The sequence below is a fragment of the Artibeus jamaicensis genome, unplaced genomic scaffold (genome assembly GCF_021234435.1).
Source record: "Artibeus jamaicensis isolate MK-2021 breed Jamaican fruit bat unplaced genomic scaffold, CSHL_Jam_final contig_471, whole genome shotgun sequence".
Taxonomy (NCBI): Eukaryota; Metazoa; Chordata; class Mammalia; order Chiroptera; family Phyllostomidae; genus Artibeus; species Artibeus jamaicensis.
Window position 1 is genome coordinate 3,978,875 of NW_026521850.1, and position 26,235 is coordinate 4,005,109.

A 26,235-nucleotide genomic window follows, 5' to 3' on the forward strand; every position below is an offset into this window, starting at 1 on the left:
GGAGGCTACCTGGTCAGACAGTGGTCGAGCCAGGATGGGAACCCTGGCCTTCTGGTGCCTGGTCCCTGTTCAGGCCACACTCGCTCTGCTGATGGCAGAGTCTGGCACAGAGCAAGTGACCGCAAAGGGGTGGGGGGATGGGCGGGAGGCCTGACACCTGGGGCACTCTAGGGATGAAGGAGGAGGGAGGAAGGGAAATAGGTCAGAAACAGGACATCGGGGCTCTTCAGTGCCAGACTAGGGCCTGCCCCTCCCTTGCTGTGTGACCCCAGGCAAATTACTTAACCTCTCTGAAGCCGGTTCCTCACCTGCAGATGGGGGATGATGAAATAATTATGGTCCTAGTAGCAATTCTCAACGTTTGTCTGAATACCCGGGGTGGATCCCTGAGACTCTTTGAGGGGGTCTATGAGGTCGAGCTGTTCTTAGTAATGCAAAGGTGTTATTTGCATTTTTCATTCTCTCTCTTTCACACAAGCAAAGTGGGATTTGCCAAGAGCTACAAGACGTGTGATATCCCAGCAGACAAGACAGCAGAGGCCTCGGTGAGGGGTAGCCGACCTCTATTAAGTCAGACCTTAAGGAGATGCGCCACACTGTAGGCTGGGTAGCGTACTTCTGGCAGAATTTTTTGTCTTCTAGAAAGTCCCTTCCCATAGGTGGATGTTATTTTTTATTATACATTTACTATAATTGTTTTTTAACACAGAGCTCTTTCCAAATTACTGTTCTAATTCCTAATGCAGAACACACCCACGTAAACAACCCACATCGGTAACTTTCACCAAACCAGAGGGAGAACTCCTGTCCCAGCTGAGTGTGAGATAACGAGATGAACCCAGGGCCTCGCTCGCAGTGAGGACAGACAACGCTGGCGCCCTTCCGGTCCGGAAAAGGAGTCCCGTCGGACGCTAACACCCTGGGCTCCTGCGCCAGGTGAACCACAACCCGGTCCCCACGCTAAGCCTCTCTCTGTCCTGCCTTCTGCGCTGTGTCCAGCAGAGGGCGCACTGCCCCCACCTCTGGGCGCCCCGGAGCCAGGTCGGGAGTTTCTTCCCATGGCTGACACTTCCCTGGGAAACACTTTGTGGGGGGAGAGGGGCTGTGGGGTCCGCACAGCTGTGGTTTAATGTAGAATTCAGACCTCCACCACTTCCCTACTCAAAGATGCACCCATGCCACCTGGAATTGGGCACCTGGGGACTACAGCATCCCTGGACCCCGGACCCGGGACTCAGAGAGAAAACCTGCGCAGCAATTAAGAGCAAACTCAGACATTGACAAACCCTGTTGCCAACAACTAAATTGTGCGGCTGACCTTTCCTGAGCCTCTGGCGCCTCGTCTATAAAGTGGGAATGAGAGCACCTACTGGGTCAGGGACTGCGTGCGGTCCCCTGAACGTAAAGAGCACAGTGCCCCTGGCACAGCAGGCGCTCAATAAATGCTGGCCAGGAGATGGAGCCTAGATCCTCGGCACTAGGACTCACAAAGGGAGGACAATCGGGCCCTCGAGTGGTGTGAAATTCCCCCCCCAGGATCCAAAGGCTAACCCTGTATCCAGCCCGTGTTGCAAGGCTGGCCCTGTGGGCCCGGGCGGGGAGGGGGGGCTGCCCCTCTTTTCCTCCCCGACCCCCAGCACTGTAGAATCCCCCTCAGCAGGATGGCTGCCCCACCTGGGCTGGGAGTGACCCCTCGAGGGTGGCTGCGGGGCCTCTTCTTACCTCGGCGGAAGTCGGAGAGGATGCGATGCTCCTGGAACCCGGCTGCGGCCGCACACACCTGGGAGTGGCCATGGCAGAAGCAGCTGCTGCAGCCGACAGGGTTGTGGGGCTGCAGGTTGAAGGTCCCTGGACGGCATCTGAAATGGGAGCAGGACACGCCCACAGGGCCACATGAATTTGCTAGGTTCAGGGGATCCCGAGTCCAGAGTCACTGGGAAAACGTAAAAGAAGAATTTTCCCAGGTTTACCGAAGAGTTGCAAAGCTAGTACACAGAGTCGCACGGCTTCGTCACTCAGCTCCCCCTGGCGCTAACACCTGACGCCACCACGGACATGGGTCACGGCTAAGAAGTTCGCATCGTTGGTTCACGTCACTCACTCCACTTGGGACTCAGTTAGGATTTCCCCTTTGCCCCCCAGATGTCTTTTTTGCTGTGGCATTCAAGCCAGGACACAGCGTTATGTCGGGTCCCCTGTCAGGTCTCGTCCTTAATCTCCCCTGATATCCCAGACGGCTTTTTAGTCTTTCCTGGTCTTTCACGACCTTGACACCTTGGAAGAGTGCTGGCCCGGTATATTTGTCGAATGCCCCTCACTGTGGGTTTACCTGATGTTTTCTCATGACTAGGCTGGGGCAACGGTTTTAGGAAAGAACCAGAGGTGACGTGGTCTCCCGGCCCCAACACCTCGGGGTAAACGACCCCCATGTGACGTCACTGGTCAAGTTAACCTTGACCACCTGGTTAAGGTGCTGCCTGCCAGCTTGCTCCACTGCACACCTGCCACACTCCTGTCCTTGGAAGCAAGTCACTAAATCCAGCCTGCGAGCAAGTCAAGTGGAATTTGGCTCCACCTCCTGGAGGGGGTGGTGAATGCAGAATTGTGGGCAATGCTGAAACCCCACAGTAACGGAGGTATATTCTGAGGGAGACATTTGGGGGCAGTGGAACTATCCTGTTTCTCCCTGAAGCTCCGCCCACTAACTTCAGCAGCCCTGCAGCGCCGAGGCTACTCTGAAATTCTGACGGTGATTTTATACGTTCCACACTCCTCCGCTTGTGACTTGGAACTGTTCTGCAAGGAAGATTTGTCCCTTTGTCCCCGTGTATTTATTTAGTCACTCCTCTATTTATTTCAGTGTGGACGAGTGGATATTGATTTTATTCTTTGGGTTATAACCTACTACTATCGTTATTTACTTTGTTGTTCACGTTCGGGCCGGCCCCTGACACAGGCCCCCAGCCTGAGCGGGGTTGGTTGGTTTGAGGTCTTCGTGGTTGTTTTTTCCTTCCTGTTTTCGGTTTTAGGCACTTCCTTGTTTTCTGGCACAAGACACCCCGGGTTCGTCCTGTCTTTCCCTCAGGAGCCCTGGAGATTCCTGAAGATTTCTGCAGCTTGGGGGCTCCACTGGGCCCCCCAGATAGACAAATCTGATTCATAAGAAGCTGGTCATGACCCCATGCCTCACAGGTTCTGAGGAACCTACCTCACTCAGCCCCCCATCTCACAGGTGGGCAGACTGAGGCCCAGAGGGAGGACCTGCTCAAGTGCAACCCCTCATTTGAGGGGTCTTGGAAGGAAGATGAAGCAGGGAGTCCAGTTCCCACCCCAGGGCCCACAAGCACATGTGGACAAGGTGTGGGGCACCCGAGACTGGCCGTGGTGAGTCAAAGCCAGGGCCAGCCACGCGACTTTGGCACCGGCTTCTTCCTGGGCCAGTACAGACCCAGCACGGACTGCGGAGAGCAGAAGGTCCACAATATGTCAGGTACTTCAGACCCAGGGTGCAGGGCCAGAGAATCGGGGTCCCAGGCAGACCCTGTGCTGCCCACAAAGGACTTCCGAGGTCAGAGACAAAGCCAGGCTGGGGACACAGTGTGCACCTTAGGAGGGAACCCACGTGTACCGGCCAGCCCCGCTGCCAGAGCTCAGAGGCCCCAAACACACGAAGAATGACAACATTGGAGAGCTCGTCTGCCTCACTGAGGTTTAGATGTGCCATTTGTACCATGATAGGATGGCAAGTGGGCTTGAATCTCAGTTTAGTAGGAGCTTCTCAGAGCTGGGCATAGAGAAGGATGCTGAGGTTACCACTGGGCTCAGGATACAGACTTCGGTGCCCATTAATGATGGCTGCCCTGGTGGGAGATGGGAGGGTTGTGGTGGTGCTCCACTAGTGATGTCTGCCCTGGGGGGGAGATGGAAGGGTTGTGGTGGTGCTCCACTAGTGATGTCTGCCCTGGGGGGAGATGGGAGGGTTGTAGAACAAGTACCACGCATTTGCTGTCCCTGGATTAGATAATCTCTCCTATCCTTTCCAGTTACTTCTTTTCAGGATTTTGAACTAGAAGAAAAAATGTATTTTCAAGGCTTGTGAACTATCCGTGCTAATGGGTCAAAGCATAGACCTATGGGTCAAAGAGTAAGAACCCTTCAGACAACTTCCTGGTGGCGGATCTGTGATGCTCAAGGCCAGTGTCAGGTGCTGGGGTTGCAAAGCCTGGGAGGCCCCTGCCCAGGCCCCGCCCACCACCACGTGCCCTGAGGGCACTGCCAGCAGGCCCATTGTCAGACTGGCTCACTGACCTGTTGCACAGGCTGCCTTCCACGTTCTCTTTGCAGGGGCAACGCCCACTGTGGGGGTTACAGGTGCCCAGGCTGCCAGCGGGATGGCAGGTGCAGGGTCTGCCGGAGACAGGACAAGGGGAAAGTGTCCAATGAGCAACTCCAGGAGAGGAATAAGGAATCTCTCGACCCCGCCCCGTTCCCGAGAGGACCAGGAGGCCAGCTGACCCAAGAGCCTGCACCACCCCCGCTTGATTTACCATTCCGGCCTTGCCAAGGGAGTGACCCATCTGCCCACCCACCCACTCATCCATCCACCCATCCATCCGTTCCTGCATCCACTCACTCCTCCATCTGTGCATCCTTCCATCCGCCCGTCCACTTATTCCTCCACCCCTCCACTCACCCTCTCACCGACTCACCCACCCATCCATGCAGCTTTCTACGCAACCGTCCGTCCAGTCCAAACCCCTGCCTCACGCACCCCTGCTGGGCCGCCAGCACCCACTGCGCTGCTGCCCTCACCTGCAGCCTCCCTCACTGAGGGAGTGGAACCCAGGCAGGCACCGGTCACACTTCCAGCCAGTCACCGTGGCCTTGCAGATGCAGGTGCCCGAGTCGTCACATTGGAGGCGCAGGGAGCCTGGGGAAGAAGGGCACAGGGCAGCAGGGGCCGCGATGGGGCGAGGCTAGGGGCCGGGGCAGCCGGGCCCACTCACCTGCCGGGTGGCAGTCGCAGGGCTGGCAGGGTGTGGACGGGCTCCAGCGATAGAAGTTCTCCTGGCAGTGCTGGCAGCGTGGCCCAGCCGTGTGGTCGCGGCAGTGCAGGCAGCGCCCACCGTGGCCTGTGCTGCGGAAGAGCTCGCGGTCGAACACACACTGCTCCGAGTGGCCGCTGCAGTTACAGGCTGTGGCGGGGGGCGGGGCTGTGTCAGTGGCCGTGGCACGTGGTAGGGGTGGAGTCCGTGCCAATCAGCCTCTGTGCTGAATGAGTGAGGCAGCTTGAGGAAGGTTAAGGATGGAGTTTAGGCCCAGTTTGATCAGGGACACGGAGACCAATCCATTGATCTTCCAAAACAGGACACTCTTATGAGCAGAGGGGGCACCCCTAATAAATATAACCAAACCAAGACTGTCCCAGACAATCGCGGATGTGCAGTGGCCTGGTCGTGAATCACAGGCCACCTTCTAGAGCGGCAGAGGGGCTCACTCCAGCACCTCTTGTGGGTCCTCTAAGCCATCATTCTGTGAATCTGGTCCCCAGTGATCATGAGGTAACTCAGCATGGAAAATACAAGTCACCCTTCATTTGCTCGTTAATTCACTAAAAAAAAACCCTCTGTGTACTGGGCTCTGTCTGGACTCCTGTGGTAAGCTGGGGGCAGGGGAACCGGGGACAGCGAGATCCCAACTCCAGCCGCCCGCTGCCTGCTGCTGGGCAGTGGCCAGATGCAGCAAAGCCTGCGGGAGTCCTGCAGGTGGAGGGCTCTGGAGGCTGACAGGAGGGGCCCTCCCACTGTCCTGGGGGGGTGAGCCAAGGCTTCCTGGAGGAAGTCACAGCTAGAGTGGCATCTGAGGGGTGGGCAGGAAGGAGCTGGCCAGCGAAGGAGGGGAGGGGCGGGAAGGGAGGGCAGAGTCCCAGACAGGAGGGGAGAGCAGAGGATGAGCTGTGAGCAGCTGGGGAAGTCAGATGTGCCACATGCGTGCAGGGGACAGGCATGCCCTGTGATAGGCAGGGAAGCGGGTGGGGCGTTGTACAGTGTGGCAGGACTGGGAGGGGTGCAGGGGCGGCTATGAAGTCAGGTTGGCACAGCTTGACTGGGGAGGCCGGGCCATGGACTTCACCTTGGAGCAAGGGGGTCTGTGGGTGGGTTAAGCAGGGCGAATATAATCTCATTTGCACAATACAAAGTACCCTGAGCTGCGGGCAGAGAAGGGCAGGAGCCTGGGGGGGGCAGGGACGAGGGAGCTTCAGAGCCCAGAGGAGGGGCACGGGGGCGCTGGCTGGACAGCAGGACACAGTGGGCTCGAGGGACATAGACAAGGCTGAATTCAGGGCTCAGGGCTGGGCACTGGGAGTGTCGAGGGGTTGGGCATGAAGTCCCTACTTCCAGGCTGGTGACTGAGAGGACAAAAATGTGACCACGGGGGTGAGGACATGACAAGAGAAGCAGTCTGGCCTTTTCTGTCCCCACCATGGAGGTGGCCCCAGGCCTGGAGCGGGTGAGCCAGCCAGCTCAGCTTCCCTGGCCTCCGGAGGACATCCTGGTGGAGGCAGGAACCCATTAGGGTTGCGGTGGCCCTTGGCATCTCCTGCAGACGGCACCCTGTCCCACGGAACGAGCCGTCCCCTCCACACGCACAGGCTGCCAGTGGCCCAAGCCCAAGAGGACAGAGGCCTAGAGGCCAAGCCTGCCACGAAGTCACGCCTGCTGGGGCAGCAGCAGAGCAGCTGGGATCTGGTGCCTGGCGACACCCGCTGTGCACGGGAGCCTGATGCGTACCAGATGGCTATCTGGGGGGACGGGGCAGGGCTTGGAGGCAGGGGAAGCTGGGGCGGTCTGGGACACCAGGCCAGGAGGAAGGCGGTGGGTCTTCCCACCCACCCCGCACACAGCCCCGCATCCCTGGAGAAGGTATGACGGCCCCATCCCCTCCAGCGTGTGGTCAAAGCCACATCCCAGGGGGCTGAGACATGAAAGGGCTGCTGGGGGGCTGTGGGACAGGCTGCGTGGGCAGGCGGGCACCCCCTAGGACCTGGGGTGGCCTGGCTTTCATTAGCAACTGTGGTTGGAGCAGCTGAAACAAAGGAACAGTTGGGGACCTTCCCAGCCCCCCACCTCGAACACCTCCATAGTGAGGGACTTGGTTGGGGGTCGGGGGGCTGTTTCAGGGGGAAAGACTGAGGATGCAATGCCGACCGCCTGCCCCCCTGCAGCACCCCCTCAGCCCTGCAGCAGCACGGGGTGCAGGGGGCGGCTCTGAGTCCCAGCAACACCAGGCCCACCCTGGAGCAGCCCCCACTGCCAGCTCTTGGGGAGTCTGTTCCCTGGCCGGCACCCCGGCCCCCCGAGCCGCGGGACACTCACGCAGACACTCGTTGGCGGCCTCAGCTGTGCCCCGCGCCCACGGGCGGTCCTGGAAAAAGGGCAGGCAGCGCTCGCAGTCCACGCCCGTGGTGTTGTGCTGGCATCGGCAGACCAGCTGGCCTGCCGCGTCAGGGCCACACTCGCTGGCGTGTCCGTGACACTTGCACCTGGGAAAGGACACGGAGCACGAGGGTCCAGACTGAGAGTGCCGGCAGGGGAGGAGCTCATCACCAGGAAGCCCTGTGTCCCGGTGCACCCAAGGCTATGGCTCAGTTGTGGAGCTTTACTGCGTACCTACTATGTGCCGGGGGAAACAGTAAAGAACTGGCAGCGCTGGCTCCTGGCTCAGCTGTTCTGGGCTCTTTTGACATGTGACCCCATTGCATTGGACCTCACAAGCCAGCTCTAGCCCATTTCACGGATGGAGAAACTGAGGCACAGAGAGGTTGCCCAGGGCCACCAGTTAGTAATGGCTAAGTCTGAGAAGCTGCCGGTGCGCCCTGCCCAGGAGGAGCCCCCCAGGGGCTGAGAGGGACCAGGAAGAAGTCCTCTGTCTCCCCGGCTGAGGGGGGGGCCAGCTCATGGTGGGGCTCATGGGGGCGCCCCATGCCCTTGTCCTTAGGCTGTGTCTAATGAGAAAGAGGCTGCTCCTTATAGAGGACCACCCCCAACTCATTTGGAGTCCCCAGGGAGTCTTCCCTGGAGGGCAGCCCTGTGGGTCTCACCTCCTCCACACTCACACAGGCCAGGGGATGGCCAGGATGGGGCCAGAACAAAGGGGTGCTCTGGGGGCCACGGTCCACCGAGCCCGAGCCCGTGGGGCCATCACTACCCACCCCCCTTCCTGAGGGGCCAAGCCAAGCTACTTTGAGGACAGCCCTGGCTCCCGGCTCCCAGCCTTCCTGTGGGCCGCCCTGACCCAGCCATCAATTCACATCTCGCTGGGGCCCCACGGCCGTGGCTGCAGGGACGTATTACCCCCATTTCACAGATGAGCAAACAAAGGCTCAGTGATGGGTGCTAAGCGGCACAGCCGGAACCCTGTTCTCTCCTGCTCTGTGCAGACCCGTGTTCCCGGACAGCCCTCCAGACCCGTGTTCCCGGACAGCCCTCCAGACCCGTGTTCCCAGATAGCCCTCCAGACCCGTGTTCCCGGACAGCCCTCCAGAGCCGTGTTCCCGGACAGCCCTCCAGAGCCCTGCTGCGGCTTCCCATGGGCTCTGTCTCACGCTCTGCCCCAAGCGGGCCCCGAAGAATCAATGACCACTGCCAACACGCATGATGCTGTCTCTGCTTTGGGGACAGAGGGCTCAGGAAGGGCGCTGGGCGCGGCTTCCTGGCCAGGCCTGCCTGGGAGCCTGGGGTAGGCAGGTGACACTCCAGCAGTTCTGGTGGATGTAGGGTAGGCACCGGGCAGTCTTGGAACTGGGGACCACCTGTGTCCCATGGGGTGGCTGCAAACACCACCCTCCTCCATGAAGCTGTGACCCCAAGGGCAGGAGATTCATGTGGGCCACTGTTGGACACAGGTGGCTGGGCCACCTGCTCCCACCCAGCTGCAGCCTGGGGGTGGTCCAGCTCCGGTAGCTGGGGCTCACATGCTCTCCAGGCCAAAGGGGAGCCACCCGCCATCCTTGGGGACCACCTCCTCCCGGGTGGTATGACCTGAATCACGTGTGGGGGCGGCAGGGGATGGGGAACAGAGGGGCCCTCACAGACGCCCCGATCTTCCCTTCACTCCAAGCCCCAGCCTTCCCTGGAAGGTGCGGCTACGCTGACTGCAGGCAGCCGGGCCCGTGTCCCTTCCTACACGTCGCCGCCTCTCCAACGCCACTCGGGCGTCCCCGAGTTACGGGGCCCCTGCTTCCTGCCTCACAGGCCGTCGTTCCCACGCTGAACTGACTTCCGGTCCTCAACAGCTTCGGACCGCACGCCTCTCCCTGCCCTACTGCCTCTCCCGCCGCTGCACTCCCACTCGGCTGTTTCTCCTCTTCTCCTCCGAGTGGATGTCAGGGGGTTGGTGCGTTCCAAAAACCCCAGCCCTGTTACTACCTGGCCAGACCTTCGACAGCTCCCCTCTGTTTGTGGGACAAAAATAAACTGCATTGCCCTGACTGGTGCGGCTCAGTGGGTCAGGCGTCGTCCCACGAAGCAAAAGGTCACCGGTTCGATTCCCAGGCAGGGCACACACATGCCTGGGTTGGGGCGTGTATGAGAAGCAAGTGATCAATGTCTCTCTCACATCGATGTTTCTCTCCTCTTTCTCCCTCCCATCCCCTCTCTCTAAAAAATAGATAAATAATTATTTTAAAAATAAACAAATAAACTGTGTCCTTGGCCCAACCTTCCAGCCGCCTCCCCAGGCCCAGCCCCAGAAGCTTCTTCCAGGTGCTCAAGCTCTAGATCTCGCACATGCTGGCCCCCCGCCCGGAACGCTCCCCCCGCAGCCCTGGCAGGTCCCCCTCTGCAGAGCAGTCTCCCTGATGGGCACACGCCCTGCCCTGGCCTCCCGTCCCTGTCATTCTGGGGCGCGTGGCCTCGTTTACTGGAGACTGATGGGATTACTGTCTGCCACCCCCAGGAGACGGGGCCAGGAGCACGTCTATCTTCCTCTTGACTTTCCAGGAAGGAGCCCGATGAGCATGCACGTTGAAGACGTCACCTGCATCTCCCCTTGTCCCAGCACCCGCCTCGCACACCCAGCACCGGCGGCCACGTGTGAGACCGGCCTGGGAGGTCCACAGCCTCTGCTTAGTGGGGGCGGGAGATGCGTAAACGGACAAACCGCAGCACATGCTAACGGAGCCCCGGCGGCACAGCCTAACGTCTCACGTGAGAAAGGGGCCGGGAGCATGGTGACCCTCCCGTGTCGCTGGCCTGGAGCCCGGCAGCCCCGATTCCCGTTCTTCCTGTGCTGAGATGCCTCTCGGCCTCGTGAAAAAACGTTTGGGTCCCGATGAAGCCCCCCTGCACCCCAGTTTACCAGGAGCTCTGGGGGGAGTGGGGTTGATGGGCTTCACCACTTAGAAAATCGGGAATGCTGGTTTTAAAAAAAAGGAAACCTGTGAAGGTTCGAGTCCTGGGCCTGCCTGTGGTTGCCATCAACCGGCTGTGCGTGCTCAGCACGAGGGACGTCAGCAGGGCTGTGATCTGAGCTAGCTGCATGAGACGAGCATGGAGGGTCGCTGTGCATCATGGAGGCGCCACTCGGGGAGTGAAGAGGGAGGGAGGAGGGGGAAGGGACTTCCAGGCAGAGGGAACAGCAGGAGCAAAGGTCCAGTGCGCCCCACCAGGTGGTGGGGACAGCTGATGCGGGAGAAGCAGCGGGAGTTGGGAGGGAAGGCGGGAAGCAGCCAGACAGTCCTCCAGTGCCGGGCCCAGGGCGATCCTGCACCCTCTTCTCTCCCCTGGGACATCGGAAGTGGCATCTTTGCCCTCTACCCGCGTGGGGTGACACGCACATGGCTGCCACCTTCGGGGCCCTGGTCCCCGCCGCCCTGCCTTCCCCCTACCTGCCGCCCACGGAGAAATCAGACACGGCGTAGTAGTAGGACTGCAGCACCTTCGGGTCCTTGAAAATGTCGTCCCCAAATGTGTTGAGCCGGTCCAGGGAGATGAGCAGCTCGGTGCTGGTGACCCACTCCTGGGGGGCAGGGTGGAGGACAGGGAAGGGGAAGGGCTGCCATCAGCTGGTCCCTAAGTATTTGCTCTCGTCCCGCTCTGCTGGGAGGCCCAGCTGGCCGACCTGGGGGTCTCTGGGGACAGAGGGGCAGGCCAAGCTCAGACAAATTCCAAGCATGCTGCAGAAATCAGGAGCCTGTGTGTCAGGGGTCACGGCCGCCCAGGGCCCAGGCCACTCACAGGCTGTAACACTTTGGGGAAGCTGCTCAGTGCCCTGGAGCATCTGTGCCCCTCCTGTGAGACAGGACAAGGGACAGTCCCAAGCCCAGGAAGGTGTTTGGAGGATGGCCAGTGTCAGCAGTGTGGTGTGGGGGTCTGGCACCTGCTAGGTGAGGGGCGACCCTGTTGTGCAGGTCACCTGACTTCCCCCTTCTGGAGGCCAGCTGGGGGAGGGCCTGTCCCAGCGCCCTCCTCCCCCACTCAGCTGGGCCCCAGGTCTGTGGGCGTTTCACGCGCTAAAGACCAGCCTCCCACAGACAAGCCACCTGCCCCAGGTGACGTCTGTCTCCCCAGAACACGCAGCACTCCACAACAGCAGGAACTCGGGGCCCTTTACTGGCCGCACCCCCGCATGCAGCAGGCACAGCAAACACTAGCTGGTCCCTGAGTGAGCAGCTTCCCCTGGAAGAGTCGGTGGGGAGGTGGGAGCGAACCCACATAAAGGCTGATATTTTCATCTGCCTGCTGTTTGCTGCAATCAGGTGGCTCCAGCTGAATTTTAATTGGCACTTTAATTCAGCCCAGGAGCTCCCCCCAGTTCAGCCATCGGGCACATCCGCACAGAACATGAACTCCTGGCAAAGTCTGTCCTCTTTGGCCCAGCAGGACTCAGCCCAGCAGGCCTCTGCTGCTTCCCGGGCTCAGCGACCCGCGAGCCCGCTGCCTGGCACCCGGGCCTCTTCCCCAGGATGTGTGGAACCGCAGTGGGGACCTCAGCTGAGTTTGTCGGTCCCTGTCACTCTCGATCACTTCTCAGAGGTCAGCGACCTGGTTCAAACCTGCTTCTGACTCAGGGGTCTGGGGCGGCCCGAGGCTCCGCCATCTAACAGGGGCCCGGGGGTGCTGCCGCTGTGGGTCCCTGAGCATGCGCTGAAGGTGCTCAGCATCTTTCCCTTCACCAGAACAAGTGCTGCCTACAGAACTCGAACCGGTTTACGGAAGGCCCACGCGGCTGACACTCTGTGGCCGTGGCTCGGGCGCTCACAGTAAACTTACCAGTAGGTTCTGTTGCTGAGGATAATGAGAAGCCAGGAAAATTCCCAGGCAAGTGGGATGGGGAAACTCAGACAAGAAAATTACACAAGGCCAAAGAGTTTGAACAACTTACATCCAGCTGGGGAATCGCAAACCTTATCTCCCCTGACCAAGGACACCGGAGAGCAAGTAGCTCGTACCCCCCCTCCCCCTCCCACCTCCCCACTCCCGGACCAGAGAACACAGTGTAAATTTCCCTGGTCAGGGACACAGAGGACAGAGACCTGGTGAGGGCCGTTTGTCCCAGCCAAACCCAAGGACAGATAAAATCAGGGGAACTAATAACAAAATTCCAATTAGAGCCAGAGAGACCCAAGATAAGAGCAAAGTAGAGCCCACCACAGAATAAGCCCAACCTCCCCCCACCCTGTTGGCTTTGGCACATCAACAAATCACAAACAGCTGGAAAGCTGGTGACACCCTCCCCTGAGATTCTCGGCTGAAAACCCTCGAGACAAGCTCAGGTGCGGGCCAGCTCTAGGGCACACCCTGCCCCTTCCGGGGCATGAACATTTTACTTCCTCCTAAATTCTAAGGGTCCCCACAAGACTTGCAACCAGGGGAGTGTGGGCAGCAGCAGCTTGTCCTGGGCTGACCCCTGAACCTGTCTCCAAGGAACCCCTTTTCTCTGACTCTCCAGGGAGCTAAAAGCTGCCCCGCCTTGGCCCACCTCTGTGACCGTGACCTTCACTTCCCAGGGAGCTCACAGCAGCCTGCTGTGGCTCACCCCTTTCCCAAAACATTTCCAAAGAGCCAAAGCAGCCCCGCCCGGGCTCTCTCCTGTTGCTTCTTCTACCCTAAGCCTTTCCTTGTTCCACTGTCCCCAAGTTTAATAAACACACTCACAAAATCACCTGGACTCCTGCTGTGAAGTCTCTGGCTGCATGAAGTCAAGAGCCCACCCCCTGCCAGCAGGCCGAGGCAGACGCACTCTGGGCCGGGTCCCGTCTGGTGACTCACTACCCCCATTCTACAGATGAGGAGACTGAGGCTCAGAGAGGCTGAGTGCTCTGCTCCAAGCTGCACAGCTGGCAAACAGCAGAGCTGGGGCTCGGGTCCCAGCGTTAACCACTAGGTGGCCTGCCTTCCTGCACCTCCCCCAGCGCCCTCAGCATACCAGGGGGCCCAGAGGGCACTGACCTGCCCACGGTCTCCAGCCCACACGAACTTCTCTGGGTTCCTGACTCTGCTTCCGGGCCTATGACCTGCTCTATCAGTGGGAATGGCAATAGGAACAGTGTCCAAATCTCCCTGAGACACAGGGGCAGGAGCCGGAAGAGAACAGGGGGATTTGCTCCTTCAGCCCAACTTGTGTGGAGCCTCCTGCCCTGAGGCCTTAAAGGCCATTTTGGGGTAAACCGGAGCCCAGATGTACACAGGCCACAACAGGCTTTTACAACTTCTTATCACCTCGGGTACAACCGTGAGTGGGCGCTAGGTTGACTCTGGGCCAGACCGGTGTGGAGGAGGAGCCGGGGGCGGGGCCTCGGCTCAGCCAGTCCCCAGGACGCAGCTGCGGAGGGCTGCTCAGCTCCCTCACTGATTCTGCCCTGGACTGGTGGGACCCAGGACCTAGCAGCTGCACGGACACATCTTCTGTGACCTCTCACCCCCAAATGCTCCTTGTCCTCAGAGAAAGTGCCACCAGGGTGTATCCATGGGGGACAGGAGAGAAGGGCTGGGTGGCCTTGAATTTCTTTGTCCTTCTCTGACCTTGGTTTCTGCCAGGAAGCAGCGGGAAATGGGGTGGGGGTTTCCGAGGTTGCTTCTCTGTTAGGGACACAGGACATGCAAGACCACAAGTCAGGGAACCCGCTGCCAAGGTCCCCAGCTTAAGCCTCTGCCCAGGGAGACGTGGACACAGACTCAGGTGGAGCAGGCTCCGGACGTTCTGCTTGTCCTCAAGCGACCTCGGCTGACCTTTGCTGATCTGCCGGCCTGAAGCCCCAGGGAGGAGGCTCTGTCGTTTCAGACAAAGCCAAGACGATCACACATGAGCGTTCTCCATGGGACCAGCAGGGCCTGGGCATCTGGAGCTGAGATTCTGGGCTGTGAAGGTGAGCCTTGCCCAAGGAGAGGTCTGGCCTTTGCTCCCCGCTCCTGAAGTCACCTCTAAGCCATCAAGACTGATGTCCTGCTTGATAAGAGTGTCTGTTCACCTGGGGTCTTGGGCACGCCAGGTGGTCTATGCTAACATGTGACTTATGGGGACCTTGGGCCACATGGGACCAGCTGGCAACGAACGTCAGTCACCCAGGCCGTTGGCCAGGTCCGTGCGGTGAACCCCGTGAAGCTCCTGGACACAGTGAGCTTCCCTGGTCTCCAGTGGCCCGTGCATGCTGCTTGTCACACACGGTTGCTGGGAGAGATCAGCACTGCCCCCAGGACCGACCCTCTGCTGGTTTTGGGCTGTTTCTTTTCACTGTAATAAGTCCTCACCCTGAGGGTGCCAGCTTCTCTGAGTTCTGTGAGTCCCTCTAGCAAATCCCAGAACCTGAGGGTGGTCTTGGGGACTCTGAACCGGACGATTGCCCATCTTCTCTTGCAGGGTGGCCCGGGCAGGACCCAACTGCTCCCAGGGCCTCAGTGTCCCCTCTGGGAGCAAACAGGATTCTGGCCCCCGCCCCCTCGCTGTCCCAACAGGCAGAGAAAATGTGACCTGCCTGGGGAAGGAGACGTGTCAGTTTTTCTGGGCGCAGGCCTGTCCCGATGCAGGGGAGCAGACAAGAGGGCCGTTCACGCCACAAAAGTCAATCAACCAGGCCGCTGTGTCCGGGGTTGAAGGTCATGAATGCCCAGGGAGGCTGACATGCGTGGGGCTGATACCAGTGCAGCCCCATGGCTGAGCAGAGCCAGGCAGGCTGGCCAGGGGACCTGTGTAAATGGGCACAGCCACAGACCTACGGCACTCTCCCCTTTGAGGACGAGGACAGTGAGCTGCCCTGACTTACAGCTTCAAAGAGCGAGTGAGTGCCTCTCAGTGCCAAGCACTGTGCCGGCCACATGATAGCTGGCTGCCCAACGTGGTGGCGTGGGCTATTGAAATGAAGATTCGTTAAAGCGAAGCATTTTAAAGGCAATCGCTCTTGTCACATTTGAAGTGCTCTTCCAGACGCCTGGGGCTCGTGGCCACCATTGTGAGCACTTCCATCTCCTTCCCGAAAGTTCTGCATCGGTGTAGAACCTGGGACTCTGGTCCCAAACTCATGTTCTGCTCGCACTTTCCTATTATCCTGGGAAAAGCCCGTGAGGATACATGGGGGCAGGCAGCGCTGTGGGTTCAGAGAGGAAGTGAGGCCCTTGGCCGGGGGTCTGGAAGGAGCACTGGCCAGGAGTCAGGACACCTGGGGTGTTGCGCGGCGGGGGGGGGGGGGGGGCCCTCCCCGCATGCAAGCCCCAGGAAAATCCCTTCCCTGCTCCAGGCCTCGGTTTCCCCATCTCCGTAAGGAAGGGGTCTGGTGAGGTGGCGCTGTCCCGTGGCTCCTGTCCCGTGGCTCCCGGGAGCCACAGGGCTGACACGGGAGGCCAGGAAAGGAGTCTGCCTGCCTGAGTCGTCCCCCTTCTACTTGCTTCATTATCGGGTGTCCACAGAAAGTTTAGACACAACAAAAACTCCTGTTGTTTAAAATCTGAAAACCGAGGCATCCGGTAGGTCCGCCTGTGTCCTGCCACTTTAGTTCCTGTGGTCCCTGGACCCAGCGTCCTACCCGAAGCCCAGTCCCCGCCCCCAGCCCCGCCCCCAGCCCCGCCCCGGCTGACCTGAAGCACCGGGCTCTCCTCGAAGTTGTAGGCGCTGGGCCGGCCCTCCAGGGTAGAGAAGGCCACGTTGCCCCCGCTCAGGGGGGAGATGTCGCTGAACTCGGAGGTGCAGAAGGCCACGCGCTCGTCCTGGCCGGGGCGCAGGTAGTGGCCCTCGGGCCTGCCATAGGTCTTCCAGCAGGAGGCGCTGTAGTACTGGTAGGGCTCCCAGGGGCCGCCCGCGCGGCTGCGCTTGTAGATGGCGAAGCTCTCGGGGCGGCTGGTGTGGAACTTCAGCCGCACGTAGGTGATCTCGTAGGCTTTCCCTGCGGTGGGAGGACACAGACTCACTTCACAGACCGGAAGGGACAATCAGAAGGCTGGTCCAGGGAGGGCAGGCTGGGCGTGCTACACAAACTATCTTGGATCGGCAGAGGCTGTCTGGAGCGCCGTGATGGTAATGCTGCCATCGATTAGTGATGCCTGTGAGGGGCACCGCAAAGGACAATGCGGACATGCCTTCCGGGTATTTGCCACCCCTGATTTGGGCCAGCTGGCCTCCCTGTGTGGAAATCTGCTTTTCCGGACAGGGAGCCTTCTTTCTTTGCTCAAGTGTCTCCAGGCACGAGATGCTGCCACACCCTGAAGCAGACTGCTCTACCATTAGAAAGTTTTTTCTTTCACTACATCCCACCAAGGCCAACCCTCCCACCTGTGACTTTGGACTCATTCCCGCTCAGTGACTTCAGACCACTGGTGTCTGGAGACAGCCCTGTTCCAAGTCCCACATCCCAACACTGTCCTCCCCGGACCCCCTATTCCTCACACGTCCATCTAACTTCACTTCCGACCCAAACTCACCTGCCCACCCCATGGCCTCGTCTCCCAGCTTAACCCTCAGTCCATTGTCATTCAGCTTCTCTGGGCCACTGATGCTCCTTGTTGCCATAGACGTTCCTCTCCCAGAGTCTCAGACAATGGGCTCGTATTTGGCAATAAAAAAGAATGAGGTACAGACGCTTCTCGATTATGACAAAGTTACGTCCAGATAAACTCATGGTAAATTGAAAATACTGTAAGTCAATAATGCATTTAATACACCTAACTTACCTACCACCACAGCTCGACCCAACCCATCTGAGCATGCTCAGAGCTCCTACATTAGCTTTCAGCTTGACCGTGACCTTGACCTCAAGAGTCATTGTCTTCCTGTCTTCCCACCAGAAGTAGGAGACACAGCCGGGCATTCGGTAGACAGGGTGCTGCGCCAAACCACAAAACGCAACACCCAAAACCGCTGGCAGCACAGCCGCCGCGGAGCCTTGGCTGTCTGCCCGAGCTGCCCTGTCCTGCCCAGCCTCACGAGAGTGTCCTACCGCAGATCGCTGGCCCAGGGACGAGAGCAAAATTCAGAAATCGAAGTGGGGTTTCTACTAAACATGTATCACTTTCACACCATTGTAGGCAAATGGTAAGTCAGTCCATCGAAAGTCAGGGACTGTCAGCACTGATAACATGCTACCATATGGATGAACCTCGAAAATCTTATGGTAAATGAAAGAAGCTAATCACAAAGGACTACATTTTCTATATGACCCCACTGATATTAAATGTCCCGAATAGGCAAATCCATAAAGACAGCAAGTAGATTAGTTGTCAAGTAATGGGGGAGCGGGGAGTCTGGGCAGTGCCTGCCAGTGGGCACAGGGCTTCTTTTGGGGGTGGTGAAATTTTCTTGTTTTTTAAGATCTTATCTATTTATTTTTAGAGAGAGGGGAAAAGAGAGAGAGAGAAAGGGAGAGAAACATCAATCAGTTGCCTCTCTCACACCTCCCAACTGGGGACCTGGCCCACAACCCAGGCATGTGTCCTGACCGGGCCTCGAACCAGTGACCTGCTTCTTAGTCTGTAGGCCAGTGCTGTACCTACTGAGCCACACCAGCCAGGGTAATGATGTATTGATTTAATCTGAGCATTTCACCTAAAACGTCATACGGTGCGCTTGAGTGAGATATTGTATGTTACGGAATGACATGCTTATGATTTTATCATAAAAGATTTGGTAGTAAGAAAGGGGCATTATTTGTGCCGGACCCTTCTGCACATAGTAGGGTATAAACTCAGGGAAGTGTGAAGCCACACACGTAGCCAACTGCTGGCTGGCCCCTCACCGGGGGCAAAGCAAAGTCAAAATGTTGAATGAAAAAAAAGACATGAGAGCCACCATTCAGAACCATCGAATTACATTTAAAACTCTCTAAAGAAAAAAAAAATCTCTAAAGAATGGGCAAAAAAGAAAGACAACGCACGAAACAGTGCGCCTGTCCTCAGGGCGGACTGCCTCCTTCCCTGTTCCCTTGTTCTGCACTTCCTCGATTTTCTCTCAGGAAGCTTGTTTCAATTTAAAAACGAGAAAACACATTAAAAAATTTTTTTAAGCCACTGCCTTCCCATGTTCTCTTTTAAGATGTTTTGCAAAGCCCTGAAGCAGCCCGGCTTGGCACTGTAACCCCAATCCCTCAAAAGAAACCCTGGGTGGCTGACAGTCGGTGTCGGGGGACAATCCAGTGGCTGCTTCTGTTCCCTGCAGGCTTCAAGCCTGGGGACCAGGCGGGGACTTTGCCTGGATGTGCATTCACAGAAGGATGCTGTGGAGGCCGTCCGGTCCCCCAGACTCCTGGGTAAACACCGAAGGGCCAGACGCCTCGCTTGGTGTCTGGAGGGCAGCGTGGAACCACTTAAAAGGTAGCTGGCAGGGAGGAGCGCAATGGGAAGAAGATGGTCAGAGGGATTCCATGCAAACAAGGAATGCGGGGCGCTGCTTTTCCTCCTCCTTGCTGAGCCAGGAGGTGAGAGAAGGTGCTGGAACATCACAGAGACTCGGCAGGAACTTCTTGTTACAGGAGTTAATTAGAAGAGCCAAGAAAGCAACTTAATCCTCACTTTGTGATGAAAAGGATTCTGTCTAAGGCAACCTGAAGGCTGGGGAAGGAAGCTCCGCCCCCCCACCCCACCCCAGTCTTCTACACAGGAACAAGAATTAAATTTGCAGTTTCAACCCAGACCCTTGCGAGACCCAGCAGCTGATGAGGCTTCAGGGGTGGGGGGGGACAGGTGTGCCCCAGCAGGAAAGCTGGACCAGAACACCATCCCCAGCTATGAACTGCGGCTACACTGCTTGGTAGCATATGGATCTTAACGCCCAGATGACCAGCGTGCTGTTCCCTCTGCCTGGAATGCTGTTCCCTCTACTCCTTACCTGGTTGGCTCCCACACATTCCTGCTCATCCCACTGGTCTAGCAGGCAAACCACATGCTCCAGCCTCATCCCTGAGCAGAACGTCCTTCTCTCACTTTCCTGAGCTGATGGCTACTCATCCTGGAAGCCGCGGGTCTGGGTGCCTCACTGGGCTGCCCCAGCCACCCTGGGCTTCCTCACCCTGTTATGAAAACACCTGCCCATCTCTGCCGCTGGACTCTGACCACCTTGGGACAAGGGCTGTAAATCCCTCCCACTGAGCATAGCACCTGGCACATAGTAGGTGCTCACTAAATGCCTGCTGCATGAGTGAGGGAAGATGGAGCATGACGTGTACATCCCAGGAGTTTGTAATCCAGTGAGCACGTTAAGACAGGCAGGCCAACAACACGGCTGACATGGTCACAGTGTGTCTGCAAGTCCTGACCCCCAAATAGTACTTGCATAACAGCCAGTATTTACTGAGCACCTACTATGTGCCAGGCACCTCGCTCAGTGCTTTACACATAGTTTCTTGAGACATCCCAAACAGTCCCGTCACTGTGCTCCTTTTACTAATGAGGGACTCGCCCAGTGTCACGCAGAAGACAGCTGAGGCCACTCACTCAACTGCAGGCCCATGTGGCCCCAAAGTCACTGCCTGGAACTAGGCTCTCCTCCATTTGGGGCTCAGAAAGAAGGGGCTGCCCAGGGAGACTGCCCCTGAGTCTGCACCTCGAGCTCTGAGCCACGTCCTCTCCAAGCAGCTGGGACGTACAGCCCGTCGGGAACGACAGCAGGGCAGCCATAAAACCTGGCCTGCTCACATCCGGCACTGCAGACCAGAGTGAGCTCGAAACAGAATGGAGAGGCTTATTTTGGGAAAAGGGAAACAAAACAGAGCCCTTTAATTGGAGCCATCTGGGGAGCAGTGGCCGGGGTGGGGCGGGAGGGGGCAGGGTGGGAAGCTGAGTCCAAGTGCGAGGGGTGAGCCTGCCTGCCTGCTGTGGGTGTAAGGACCAGGCAGCTGCTCCGGGCCCTCAGCTCTGTCCTCCTCTCCCACCCCAGCTCCTGGCAATTCCGGTGCTGGGGAGTCCCCAAGACCGCGGTGCCAGCCTCCATAAGCACTGGGCTGGAGCAGGGCTGGCCCATCACAGCTGTCTCATCTTTGGGCCAAGAGTCTGAACTCCAAATATGGACCAAAGTCTGCCAAGCCTGTTGTCTAACTGGAGAGAGTGAACAGGTTTCATCAGATCGATTATTGCCTAGGGCTTTGTGTTAAGAAGGATTCTGAGGTCCAGTCTGAACTGAGACATGACTGAAATGCTGGGGTTTGTAACCCAGCTCCACCACTGACTGGCGCTGTGGCCTTGGCCAACATACCTACCCCTCGCCATTAACTGGGTAAGTGACTTTAGTGCAGTGACTCAGTTTCCCCATTCGCACAAAGTGCATTGTCAACAACAGGGTTTAATGAGTGAATGACTGCAAGCATTTGGAACAGCCCCAGGCAGGCGGCCTGCACACAACTGAATGTTAGCTGTGACCCCACTCACTGGCCAGACCAACGTTTATGGGGCCCCAGGGCATGGGGTCCAGCCGTGAACACAGGCAGGCATTCCCTCGGAGCACGGCCGACACACCAACGCACACAAACGGGAACCACAATGCAGCACAGACAGGGACAGGGACAGGGACGGGCGAGGGGCTGGGAGAACACTCAGGTAGGCCCTCTGCCCAATCCTGGGCGTCAGGGGCTTCCTGGAGGAGGGCACCTCTAAGCTGCGCGAGGCAGACAGCCCAGCCAACAGCTGTGTCACCAGGCCTTGGCCCAGGGACGGGCCCGCGGCAGGCAGTCCCCTGTTTTGTTTATGAACAAGATGCGGGTTAGCCTTCAGGAATAGAAAGTCCACAGGTCAGACGTAACTGCACAGGCAAAGACCAGGAGGAAAGAGAGGCGGCCGTGGCTCTTCCACAGCCCTGCCAAAGGGCAGCTGGCGGCAGCCAGGTGGGAGGTGGGCAAGGGGTTACCAGAGGCTGCGGGCATCCTTCCTGGGCTTTGGGACTTCCCTCTCCTCCCACTCCTGGGTCAGTCCTGGGAAGCCCAGGAGGGTTGAGGCAGCCAAGGCCAGTGGTGGGGCGGGGCGGGGGGTCAAGGCGGGGCTGCTTCAGTGGCTGGAAGCTAACCAGGATCGCTGCCTTGACCCCAGGACCTGCCTGGGGCCCAGCATTCCAGCCAGAACCCCTAGGGAGCAGGAAGGAGGACTTGGCCCCCGAGCGCTGGCCCCAGCCAATGCAAACAGGGCAGCCCCCTCGACAGGAAGACGCGGTGGAGCCGTGGTGCAGCCGAAGCTCGGGAGGCCCAGCCGGCTTTGGGCTCCTCAGGGGCCGGCAAGGCCCTCCTGCTGCCCGCCAAGGCCTAGGCCAGGTGCCTGGTCTCCTCCTCCCATCCTCTCCACCCGCCTGGGCTGTGCGGGTCTCGGGATGCGGGGCACACCAGGAGGTCGCTGTCCCCCAACATGAAATGCCCTCCATTCTCATGTCCCCTCCTGCCACCCTTCAGATCTCAGCGAGGTCCCTGTATCCTAAGTGTGTTCCCAGTCCCCCAGTCCTGGGTCCAGCCTGACCTTTGCAGGGCGGCACCCCACAGCCTGTGCTCTGGCAGTGGGGGCTGGGCTGGAGGCAGGCAGGGGCCCACCCCTTCCTCCTGCAACTCCCCCTTCTCTCGGGGGCCCAGAACTCATCTGCTGGGAAAACAGGGACTTGAGGGTCTGTCTGTCCCTCCAGGAGGTTCCCAGGAATCCAAGAAAGTGGACAAAGAGACCCCTCTCCTCCCCAGCCTGATGCAAAGCCTGGACCGGCTTCACCAGCATCTGCCCGTGATGGGTATCATTCCCGACCGCAGCACAGTTAGGGGAGGGTCCTGGGGTCTGTCAAGTATGGCCATGTCACCCCAGGTAGAGGGCCACGCTCTCTGGGAGCCTCGGTCTGCCTGTCTATAAGGGAACACATCCTGCAGACTCAGCAGGGCTTTTAGCCCCTGTGTGGCAAGAGCCCCCCGATTCATGTCTGTTACCCCCGATGGCATCCACCCCCCCATGCTCCACACCCGCCACCAGGCGCCAGCCCCCCTCCGGCCTTCAGTGAAGGGCGGGGAGCTGCCAGACCCCGACGCTGCCTTTCATCCCAGACGGGAAGGCTCAGCTTGGCAACTGGGGCCTGGAACAGATGTCTGTGAGCTCGCGGGGGGCTGGGAAAGCAGCGACCTCTACCAGGGAACTGACGGGCTGCCGCCCCCTCCACTGCCCCTCACCCCGGAACCCCAAGGAGACCCTGGCCCGGTGGCCACCCACGCCCCCCTTCCCCAGCAATCTGTCAAGGAGAGGGGGCGGGGCCAGCGGAGGTGGCTTGAGGACCAGGAGCAGAGGCTCCCACCCACCCGCTTTGCCTGACCGCAGGGCCTCCGCTGGGAATATCATGACCGCCCCAGACCTATTCTCCCCCGGATATCACGCAATGCACGGCTCGGCGTGGAGCGAGCCAAAGTCCAGTGGAGCCAAACATGGGCCCACTTGGTGAGTGTTTCTCAACCCCTTCAGAGGGGACACCCCCCAGGGGAAGCTCAGCCCAGGGCTGCTCTCAGCAGAGTGACGTTGGTCACACACAGGGACTGTCACAGCTCAGACAAGCACTCGCCTTGGCCGCCCCCACCCCAGCTCCTGGGACCAGCAGCCCGCCCAGGAGGCGGCCACTCTTACCCCTGCTTCACAGAGAGGACGCCAGAGTATGAGAGGGGATGGCGTGTGCCCTCCCCCACCCCGGGTGGCCGTGCAGGGAGAGCCCAGAGCCCCGTTTGTGATATGCACCCTGCTCTGTCCCCCAGAGCCCTGGGCTGGGTGCACAGCACAGGACGGAGGAGGGAGCACTGTCACGCGCTCGTTTGTTCGGTCACCACACACACTGCTGCAGAGCCTCCTATACGCCCGACGCTGTGCACAGGGAGGAAGAACCCTGGTGCCGGGCAGGACACCCCGTGTGTGTGTGAGTGTGTGTCGTGTGGGGTCCTCAGGCTCCTGGTTACGAGTGGATGGCGCCCACTGCGCTGCAAGCAGCCTGGGCAGAGTTCAAGGCCACGAGGCGGCGGAAGCACAGGGCTGAGCACGCCGCCGGCGGCGCTGGGCACACGGGGGCTGCCCACAAATGCGGGCACTTCCCTGCCCGCCCACCTGGCTGGTGCCTGGGCCCAGCCGTCTGCCGGCCCCTGGATTCCACGACACATGTAACACATCAGCCGAACCCGCCCCCTTTGTCATGGAACAGCCTGTCTCCTCCACAACCTCCACCCTGTCCCAGATTCCTTCCCCTGGGGCCTTGGGGTACTGCCAGCCCCGTCCAGCCAGCTCCCCCAGCCTTCCTCCCCCATTGCTTTCCTGTCGCCTGCTGGGTACAGACCGTGCCCCACCTAGACATCCCACCTCAAGGTCCTGACAGGCCAAGGGAAGGTGACAAGGCCCAGGGACCTGAGCTTCTTGGGACACCAACAAGCAACGGAAGGCTCACTGAGGGCCCCAGTTGCCCCCACCTCACTTGAATGCCATTTCCTCACCGTCCCCAAGGCACTGTCCCCCAGGGCTGGGAAGAGCCCCCTCCAGTGACAGAGCCCACGTCAAGGACTTTTTGCTCTGATTTTGGACACATTGCACACAGATGTTCATGTCTAGACTGACACTTAGCAGCTGTGTGCTGCTGGGCGAAACTCTTAACCTCAATGTTCTCATCGGAAAAATGGGGATGCAGTCCCATAACCGCTTCTCCAAACCGCTTGGCTCCAGACGTGCTTTGCAATTCCACACTTTTCGGAGTTTAGAGAGATGACCCGAGACTCACGCCATGTTCCCACCCCGGTGGGGCCTGGGGCCATAGGCTACACACTCGGATGAGATTTCAGCAGCCAAATACTAATTCAGTCTAAGTAGGATAAACAAGGTCTGTAAATAGCTTCAGGTCACAATTAGCAGCCAAAATAAGTTATAAAATACTTTGAGTGTTTGAAGTTTAGGGAGATTTAGGACCCCGAGATAAGAGAGTGGGGACCGGCTGACACCCCCCCCCCCCCCCGTGAAGAGCCTGAGGAGGCCACACGGGGCAGAGCTCGGCTCAGTGCCTGGCACCTCCCGGGGCTCCAGGGGCACCTGGGTTGGGTTGGACTTGGAGCGGGAGGGGCACTTCCGATTCCACAGTAGGGGAGGGCCCCGGAGCAAAGGGCTGGTTCCCTCCAGACTCTGGATTCTGGTTCCCAGGGATGCCAGCCCCCTGCACCTTGGCATGGTATTGGGTGGAGGGGCACAGGCAGAGCAGAAGAGCCATGCTGTCCCACCGCCTCCCAACGGCAGCATGAAGCAGGCTTCCACCCGGGGGACCAAACCTGCCCGGGAGGAGCGCCTTGGCTCCTACCCGAAGACCACACGCAGGGACCGCACACAGCCTCGGGGATGCACCGAGGCCCGAAGTGGACCAGGTGACCCAAGATTAGGCTCCTGCCTCAGAGGGCGGGAAGACGGGTTCATCCCCTGGGAGGTCCCCTCCCCTCCCTCCCTACAGCGGCCACTGCAGGGCATGGTCTTTGCACTCAGACCCACTGCTCCGTTAAGGGGTCCCCAAGGGCTTCCTGCCCCTCTGGCCCGAGGGGACAGCCGTCCATCTAACCTTTCAGCTACTGGGGACACAGGTTCCATTTCTGAGCCCCCACACCTGGGTTCTACAGCCAACCCAAGCTGCACACAATGGGTGGGGACAGGGAACAGGATGTGGGTGGTGTCTGGAGCCCCCGCTTACCCAGGCGCAGAGTGATGTTGACCGAGGTCGGGTACTGCACGCCGAAGGCCATGGACGGGCTCTGCCACCAGGTACTGTCATCCTCGCTGTGGAAGTCAGTGAGGTACGAGGCATTGTGGTGGCGTAGGGGGTCCGCGGCGTCGCAGCGTTGGCACTGCGCCCCGACGCCCCCCAGCGCGCCCACGTGCGGGCAGAAGTCCTCGGGTGGGTGGCCGCACGTGTGGGAGGCCTTGGCGAGCCGGCCAAATGCTGCGTTCTCAAACACCGGCAGGCAGCGCTGCGCGCGCCCTGCACCGTCGTAACACGCGCCCATGCCCGCACCGGCGGCTCGCGGCATCGCGAGCACCAGGACGAGCAGGAGCGCAGAAGCGGCCATGGTCAAGGGCACCGATGCCCCCGCGCTCCAGGTTCTGCGCGCCTGACTCTCCAGCTCCGCTCCGCTCTAGTGGGCGCGGACGGCGCCGGGGGTGGGGAGGCGCCAGGGCCCGCCTTCCCCTGGCGGGCGGGATCCAAGGCCGGGTTGGGAGGGACAGTGGGGAGGGACAGACGGCAGACGGCACCCCTCTGCCCGACCGCGCCGTCCCTTGGCGCTCGCCCCACCTGGCGGCTGCGGCTGGGAGTGCCCGGCTTTGGAGCTGCCCGAGAGGCCTCACGCTGGCCCTTGTCCTGTCTGTAAAAGCGGGTTGGTCCTCATACAGCTTCATTCCCGCCATTGTAATGTTTCAATGGCTGCTCCTTAAAGGGCACCTGCGCACCTGTCCCTTTTTAGTCCTGATATTCCAGGGCAGATAGGGTCTTTCTCCTCACACCCCTCTCTAGCAGTGCCGTGGGATGGTTCCTCACGTGGCCACGACTCCTTTAACTCTGAGAAGTGCACCTGCTGCCCGTCCCTCTCGGCCCTCAAAGCAAAGAGACTCTAACCTGATACTTGTGACAGCAGGTCCCTGGTCTCATCACAAATGTCACTGAGAGGCCTTGGCTGCACCCTCCCCAGCAGATAACTCATTTTACTCTCCATTCAAGTCAGTAAATCGAAGGAGAAAAGCTCTGTGTTCTTCTAAAAAGATGCTAAAGAAGACACTAGATAAAATTTAGCACAGCCTCCGTAAGCAG

The 26,235-nt window shown here is 59.3% G+C and overlaps 1 protein-coding gene across 1 annotated transcript in view; it reads right to left on the reverse strand.

The window, feature by feature from the left end:
• Positions 1-25,551, reverse strand: part of LAMC3 (laminin subunit gamma 3) — a 52,377-nt gene extending 26,826 nt beyond the window's left edge. Inside the window, exons 1-8 of the mRNA XM_037158581.2 lie at positions 25,123-25,551; positions 16,071-16,375; positions 10,889-11,019; positions 7,377-7,543; positions 5,007-5,195; positions 4,813-4,930; positions 4,309-4,407; positions 1,723-1,859 (exon numbers count right to left, since the gene is read on the reverse strand). Of these exons, the coding sequence (XP_037014476.2) occupies positions 1,723-1,859; positions 4,309-4,407; positions 4,813-4,930; positions 5,007-5,195; positions 7,377-7,543; positions 10,889-11,019; positions 16,071-16,375; positions 25,123-25,498 (1,522 nt within the window). The 5' untranslated portion in view covers positions 25,499-25,551. The remainder of the gene's footprint in view (positions 1-1,722; positions 1,860-4,308; positions 4,408-4,812; positions 4,931-5,006; positions 5,196-7,376; positions 7,544-10,888; positions 11,020-16,070; positions 16,376-25,122) is intronic.
• Positions 25,552-26,235: the final 684 nt, after the last annotated feature.